Source organism: Mirounga leonina, unplaced genomic scaffold (assembly GCF_011800145.1).
Source record: "Mirounga leonina isolate KUSES-001 unplaced genomic scaffold, KU_Mleo_1.0 Mir_154, whole genome shotgun sequence".
Lineage (NCBI taxonomy): Eukaryota > Metazoa > Chordata > Mammalia > Carnivora > Phocidae > Mirounga > Mirounga leonina.
Genome location: NW_023270389.1, coordinates 44,054,356 through 44,062,501, shown reverse-complemented (window position 1 = coordinate 44,062,501; position 8,146 = coordinate 44,054,356). Strand labels below are relative to the sequence as shown.

At 42.4% G+C, this 8,146-nt stretch overlaps 1 protein-coding gene across 1 annotated transcript in view; it reads right to left on the bottom strand.

Moving 5' to 3' along the window:
- Positions 1–4,720: 4,720 nt before the first annotated feature.
- The window catches only part of TSEN15 (tRNA splicing endonuclease subunit 15), a 35,846-nt gene continuing 32,420 nt past the window's right edge, over positions 4,721–8,146 (bottom strand). Inside the window, exon 4 of the mRNA XM_035010642.1 lies at positions 4,721–7,966. Coding sequence (XP_034866533.1) covers positions 7,840–7,966 — 127 coding nt within the window. The 3' untranslated portion in view covers positions 4,721–7,839. The remainder of the gene's footprint in view (positions 7,967–8,146) is intronic.

Below are 8,146 nucleotides of genomic sequence, written 5' to 3'. Positions count from 1 at the left end.
TTTTTTTCTCATGCAGTGACTTCATCTCTCAGTTCCATGACCACCTCATTTTAGCTACTGACTCCGTGATCAAGCTCTAGTTTGAATCCTTGCTACTGAAAGTGTGGTTCATGGAACCAGCTACACTGGCAACACCTGAGAGCTTATTAGAAATGCAGAATCTACGGCGCCTGGATGGCTCAGATGGTTAAGCATCTGCCTTAGGCTCAGGTCATGATCCCAGGGTCCTGGGATTGAGCCCCGCATCGGGCTCCCTGCTCCTCGGGGAGCCTGCTTCTCCCTCTGCCTGCCGCTCCCCTGCTTATGCTCTCTCTCTTTCTCAAAAATAAATAAAATCTTAAAAAAAAAAAAAAAAAAAAAGAAACGCAGAATCTAAGATGCCACTCATCATGCTCTCACTTCAGGACACTTGCATGTGCTGTTCCCTTTGCCTATAAGGGGCTAATCCTCCAGTTATTTGCATGTCTCACTCCTTCACTGGATTCTGGTCTCTGCTCCAATGTCGTCTGCAGAAAAAAGCCATTCCTGACCAGCCTACCTGGAGTTGCATTCTCGTTGCACCCTGTTCCCTTACCTTGTTTCACTTTCTTCAAGTATTATCATCACTTGACATTATTTTATATGTATTCATTTTTTTTTATTTCCTTCCACAAATGTTTTTGGAACCCCACTATGTGTCGGGCAATGTTCTAAGCTCTGGGAATACAGAAGAGAACAAAATAAAACCCCATACATCCTCCACTCTAATGTAAGCATGCTATACAGATATAAATTGTTACTATTTCGTGTTTCTTTACTTATTCATTCCTTCAAGAAGAGGCCCAATACTCACCATCAACAGAAGGCTCCATGCCAGGTCCCATGACTTAGGCCCACCCTGAACAGTACAGCTTCTATTTAGAGGGAATTTTTCAATGTGCTTTTGTGCTGTGTTGAGCTAAGTTTAACTTGGTTGTTTTTACTCCCCATGAATTGTCCCAATACAGCTCCCCTGCAGTGGAAATTTCCCCTACTTGATGTAAGCTTCCAACTACATAGCTAATCTTATTCTTGTGCAAATTTATCTGAATTCAAAGGGTTTCCCAAAATGGGACCAAAAAATTTTATCGTCGTTGCCATCATCATCATCATCATCATCATCACCAGCAGCAGCTACAGCAGCAGCAAGGTTAGGCCTGACAACATTTTCAAAGGGCAGAGTTTATCTTTGGTGTCCTCCCACTTAATCTGGCACCTTCTCTCTACCCTCCTGTACATCTGGGTTCCATTTCTTGGAGGCCTGGGTCTCAGCTGGTTATCATATATTCCCTCCTAAGGTGGCAGTGTGCCCCTCAATAGGAGGGGTTTGGAGACTGCAAAGGGAAGGAAACACCAGGCTCCATTATCCCCCCCAAGCACTTCAATGTGTGAGGAAAACACAACCTAGAGGGACATACTCTGTCCATCATTTTCTGGAGGAGAAACTGAGGCTCAAGGAAATTATATAACTCTCTCACATCGCCCTGGATGGTCTAAAGTCAAAGCTCTGCCTTCCAATCCTCCTGAGCCTCAAAAATTCAAAGGAGCACATTTCTGATGATGGATTATCAAAGCCCAGGATGGAAGGAGTTTTTTCAAAACCAGGGGTAGGTGGGAGAGAGTGATGAAGGAGTTCATGAAAAGTGAGGCCCACCAAAGTGCAGAGACAGACTCCATCTCAGGGAGTGCCTGCACTAACTCCTTCATTTTGCAGAAGTGGAATGGCAAGGTCCCATGGGGGTGAATTACACTCATTTAAACCTGAAGGATTAAGATAAGAACCTGCAGTCCAGGAAAAGCATACCTACATGATTATATTTACAGAAACCACATTTTCTAATAGGGGATGAGAGAAGAGATGACCAATTTTTGCCCATTTATAAAATCACAGTATCCCTATCTGTAGTCATTAACAGAAGTATAATCACCATAATTTTATAGTTGAGTTGGGAATTACCATTTCTAAGCAGAATTTCTAAATTTAGCAGTGTTCACATGTCTTCGTTTCCCTCCAGAATTGTTAGATAAATAAAAATGGACAGCTTTAGCATAGAACAGAATGTGTAATAAAATATTAAGTAAGCTTTTCAGGCAGATATACTTTTGTTTAGAAATCCCTGTGTTGATTTCTCAAAATTACTAAGGCAAAGGATCAAAATATAATAGATCTCATAGCATAAGCATGTTTACAAGAGCATGCAGCATGGGATGAGGTCTCTCTGGTGGCCCAAGGAACTTAGGGCTCCTCTTTCTACGTGGTGTCGACAGGGCAGAGAGGTAGCCAATCTGTGTCCTGTCTTGCTAATGGCAGGAATACAACAGGGTGAGGAGTAGTTTGTCTCTGAGCATGTGAATGCTATCAAATAAAACATTTATTGAGCTCCTACTCTGTGCCAAGTACTGCAGTACTGATAGGTAGGATATAGTTTGATGGGTAAAATAAGATGTACACTCAGAAAATTAAATAGTTCTTGTGAGTATAAATATGCATGTTAATGTTAATTAACACCTTCTGTTTGTAACTGTCACAGGATAATATTTTGATACATTAAATGGTATGTTTTCCCTTCTTGGTTATTCTTGTTACCTGTGAACTGTTTCCCATACAGGATTTCTTGGCATGCTGCCTCAGGGATGGGACTATACTCCAGAACAAAAGAGGCAAATTCTTGCCTTTTGAATTTCAAAACCTGAAATCTTGGCAAAAACAATATGTTTGGAAGAAAAATAGATCTGGAAATGGTTACAGTTTTTCTACCCCTAAGATAAGATGAAACTAGGGGGAAATTGCAGGAAGAGGGGAGAGCAAAAGCAGAAGAGCTAGACAACTGAATGGGTCACTAAGCAGAGATCTGTGTTCTGTTCCCTGCACCCTGTCCCATCGGGCTGAGTTCCTGGGGGCAGAGGAGACACAACAGATACTCCAGGAAATTGTGCCAATCCCCTCATCCCTGTGAGAGGAATCTGTGGCCAGCACCCAGCCTCTCACCTCTGGCTGCTGCCTCCAGGCTCAGGTAAAGCCTCACAGACCCTAGGCCCTTAGGGTCACTTACCCCGCATTCGGGGAAGACAGCAGAGAAGAAAGCCTGGCTGAGAAAGCGTGTCTAGATGAAGAGGACCCAAGAAAGCCTGAACATTACCCCACTTGCCCAAGGAGTTCAGGGACAGAACCAAATATATTCCAAGTGCCCGAGAGGAATATCTGAGAGAAACTCAGAGCCAGAAGATCTTGTGGCCAGGGACTGGGAAGACACATTGGTGACTTATATGGAACACAGTCACTGTGGCATGATGCTCCATTCAGCAGATGCCAGCAAGGACTGGTGAGAAACCCTAAGGACTGGTATCTACCCCCCAACTTTCTCTCCCCATCCCATGCTCATGCACCCTGACAGCCCCCTACAACTATACAAATAGTTCAGGTTCATGATCCCACTAGATAATTCTCCATCCCAGAAAAGAAGCCCCCTGGGTTCTTTCTCACAAACCCAGCCCCATCCATGTACCCATGTTTAGCTAGCTTCCTTCAGAAATAGTCTCACAGGGTTCAACTACACCCCCTACACTGTAGGCACAAGTGCTCTTTTTTTGTTTTTCATTCTTAGGAACTAAAGAAAAGACCAGGCAGCATATTCTGTGTAACAACCCATGGAAGAGTAGGTCTACAGTGATCCTAGATTCCTGATACATACAGTATTTCCCTTCTTAGTTCAGATACTAAATCCAGAACCTGAGCAGAACAGTGGGGAAAAGTTTGTCTTCCAAGTTCTCCCCTCCTTGCCAGCCTCCTAAGTTGGCCCTTTTCCCACTTTGGTTGTGCCTAGCGCCCTGTCCTTCTTGCAATGTCCTCTATCTTCCCACTGTAACCTGAAACTCATTCACATTAAAGTCAGACTCAGAACAGTTTCAGGTTTAATGCCCCCTTCTCCCCCCCGCCGCCCTGTTTCCACAGCTAATCAGCTGTTAAACCTACCTCCTTGCTATCTCTCCTCTCTTTCCTGTTATCTGGAAGTGCTGTTCTCTATTTCTTCTCCTCAATCCAGGAACATGGCAGAATTTGCACTTCCTCTCCTTCTTAAAGTTGATCATGGCCAGCCACATGACTTGCTTTGGCTGAGACAAGGTGGGCAGGGGTGATATATGTTGCTTTTGGTGGAAGTATCTAGTTGCAGTATGTGACACTACCACACTTTTTTCTTCCTGCCACTGGGCCCGACCACATTTCAGATGGCAGAGGCTCTGTTGACTTAATTCCCAGAGTAAGGACTCCAAATCCATGTACAATGGATTTGTAATGTGAGCAAGAAATAAACATTTGTTAAACTAATTCACTGGTTAGGACAACATGTCATCAAGAGGACATGACCACTGGTTGACCCAAGAGCTGGATCAGGTAATCGGAGGCTCCTCACCCTCTCCCCTATCCTTGGCATGTACACTCTGCCCACCATTCCCACAGTGGGAGCCATTTTCAAGGAGGCGACCTTGAGAGAGCAATGTGTTGTTGAAACTATGTGAACGGTAGAGGTGACTGAATCAAGTTCAGGCCTCTATAGAAATGTCTGTGATTCTGGCAGGGTGGGTGGGGAGACCTACTCATCTTGCAGCCACCCAAGATAAGCCCTATATTTAAGTTCCCTTGCTTATTAACACGGCCATCTACCAATCTGGAGTGATCTGTCTCTCTTTTGTTTTCTCCCTGCCCCCTGTGGATGGGGCCAGTTTCAGATTTCTCCCAGGGAAATTCTTGGGTTGTGAACCAACAGCATCATAATCTAGCTGACTGGATTCGGACTAATATACCTGGCTACTGGTGGCGTTCAGGCTCTCATCACTGCTCACCTGAGCTCTAACACACGCTACTCAAAGTGTGGTCTGCACAGGCTATCAATCCACAAAATATTGCCGACCTGCAATGAAGTAAGTACAGAAACTGAGAATAAACAGTTAGAAATTCTTTTAACAATTTATCAGATTAATTTTATCTGTTGAGTCTAATAATAAAATATTTGGGCTTATAGTCTCTTCAAATCTTAGTATTTTGCCTTACCCCATGGGGTGCTGTAAAACTGTTTGTCAAATTAAATTGGGTCAAAGTTTCATGTTTAAGAAGTAGAATTATGGTAGGATTTCAAGCAACAGCAAGCAGGACTGGGGGATATTTAGGGTGTAAGACCCTTTCTCATCGAGTGTGAAACCATCATTTAAAAGTTCCTAGAGTCTACTCTTTGTGCCAGCACAAAATTTAGCTCCAACAAGCAGGGAACCTTCCTGAGCTCTTTCTCTCTCTCACTTAACATTAAATGTAATTTTAAGTTTGCCAACATAAAAGCATGGGCATGAATGTATTTGGTCTTTGGAATAAAACTTTGTAAATATATTGCCTATGAATATGGTTTTCCAAATTATCTACAAACAGCTTGACATTTTGACACATTTGTTCAAGAGTACAAGAAGTTAATCTAACTGATCCCTAAATCACTTCCCAACTCCCTCCAGGACTAACTGGAGCTACCTTTTTCTTCCCAAAGGCTCTTTGACGTTAATATATTTCCCTGCACCATACGTGGTATGGTATCCTGAAAAGAACAGTGAGCTCGGTGTTGGGAGACCTGGTTCTAGCCCTCATTATCCACTCACCTGCTACTACTCGAAGTCATTGCTTAACGACTTGGTGTGCTAATTTCTCCATCTATTAAATGAGGAGAATAAGTTAATAATAACAAGTACATGATATCAGCTCCACATAATGGTAACTCAGCATTCATATATAACACTGCCTTGAAATGCTCTCAAATTATCTCATACACATAGATTTTCTCCTTTCTAGCCAGACAGTAAGTCCTGAGAGATGTATTGTATAATCTTTGTATGCTTCCAGTGTTCAGTCCTTTGGGACAAATATACATACCATGATTGTTTGAAAACAGTTTAATTTACCAAAAGTTGTTGAAACCCTTCACCACCAAGTAAAATGCATGAACTTCATAAACATACACTGCATGACAGGTGTTCCTCACTCACATTGACACCCTTTTAGAGTTCTGGTTAAGGAGAGTTGTATTGCTTATCTGAGTTCCTTGAGGGCACAGGTCATATCTCATTAACCTTTGTATCCCACATTTACCTTAGTCATGCAAGCACACAGAAGGAGCCCAGCAATGTCTGCAGATAATTAATAAATGCACGAAGTGAGCTTTACTTAAATACTTCCTAATATTACCTCCATTCAGTCACCCAGAAACCTAAAAAGCCCATCTTTGTTTGATTTTGGTTAACTTGGTTTTTAATTTTGCAGAATCATCTAAGCATTTTATGAGTACACCTCCCCAGGAAGTCGCATGATTTTTCTCTCCTCTTTCCTTTGTGAGCACAAGCCGTTCTTATTCAAAGGTCATTAAAAGGATTAGGCTGCAGGAGTGAGAGTGGTAAGGACCGGAACAGCTATTGGTCTGAAAGAAAGGAAAATGGTACTAATTGTTCAGATACAATGTCATTCTGCACATTAAACATAAATACGGCGGCTGAATAAAGAGCTTCTATAGAGAGCTCTAGGCTCTGGCAGGAACGCTGGGCTGTACCAGTAAAAGGCCTCCTGCTAGGGCCGCAGTGGAAAATGTGACCTCAGAGGAATTCAGAACGGAAAAGGCTCAGAACAAGATGACACATCATGAAGTTTTGGTTAAGTCATTTGGTTCCAGGCATGTAAAAGTTTTCAGTTAAAAAATAATGCAGACTACATGAACTTTGTCAGAGATTGCTATTCTCAGTAGAGCTTAGAATTCCAAAGTGCCTCTGCCCTCCTGTTCTTCACAAGAGATCAATACCGTTTAGGAACACATTCATCTAGAGAGGCCCGGAGGCCTGGGAAGCAAAATAGGTTAGGGACTCCTAAAAATAGTCCCTCAAAATAGGGACTCCTCGGACCTAGATCATCCACTGTTCCACTGAGCCCTTCCAGTGCAGAGGGGACACTGACTAGGGACACCAAAAAGCAAAGGCAAAGACAGCACTAGAGAGAAGTCAGCAATGTCCTTCCCCACTTCCTGCTCCCACCCAGAGAGGGCTCCCTGTTATGGGAAAAGTCTGTGTTTATGATGGCAGCAATCTATGTCTTTCACCACTGGTATGTAGTCAGTTCAGTGTTTCAGAGCTGAGGACTCTTGCTATGGAATAGGATCCTGAAGTTTAGTAAGTTAGGCTTTTGCAAGGAAAAAAAATGGAATACATCATTTCATATGGTTATGAACAAAACCACAGTCTAGAAAAAACACCCATCCCATTGACCCTTGTCCCAAACAAGCTTTTATTTTTAAATATAGATCTGTATTTTGAGCAGAGCATGAATCAAGCCACATATTTAATGTCAGTAGAGTATAATTTTAGAGGCATGCCAGAAAGGAGAAGGGGGGGGAATGTTAGCACATAAAACTTATTTATTTTTTTATTTATGCCTATTTCCCACAGATTGAAAATAAATTTTCAAGAGCACCACTTCTCAAGCTAACCTACTCCTCGAGTCTGAAAATTTGGTGCTTATTTAGCACTGCCCTCTGGTGTCCAAATGGATCACTTTAGTTTGCCTTGAGGCAAAGAGTAAAAGCTACTATGCAATTAAACAAGTCTACGATCTACATTCATTCATTCACTAAATATTTATTGAGAGTCTAGTGTGTGTGAATTTGTGGAAGGTGGTGGGATACACAGATGTAAAAAAAGACTTGGTTCCTTGCTGTGTTCTTAAGCAGCCCATAGTCTAACAAGAGACAAAATGAACTGCAATTCCACAGTTACTTGATCATACAAGAGAAATCATTTTACCTAGTAAAATGAGACAGTCGCAGCTGGGTTGTCTCCCTTTCCAAACTGTTCCGGACCATTATTCATATTAACAGGTATCTGGCTGGCTTTGGGCCGAATAGCTTTGGTGAAGTACACAAGGAACATTCTGAAACAGAGGAGATATCCCAGGACATACAATGAGATTGAGGCCTAATTTTAAGGATTTCTGTGGGAACACTCTTTTTGAGTCAACTCTAGAAGATACTTCTGGTCTTGCAGTAACCTAGGGGCTCACTGGTCACCAGATCGGACATACAAATCTAAAGTTCATTAAGCCTTACATTTC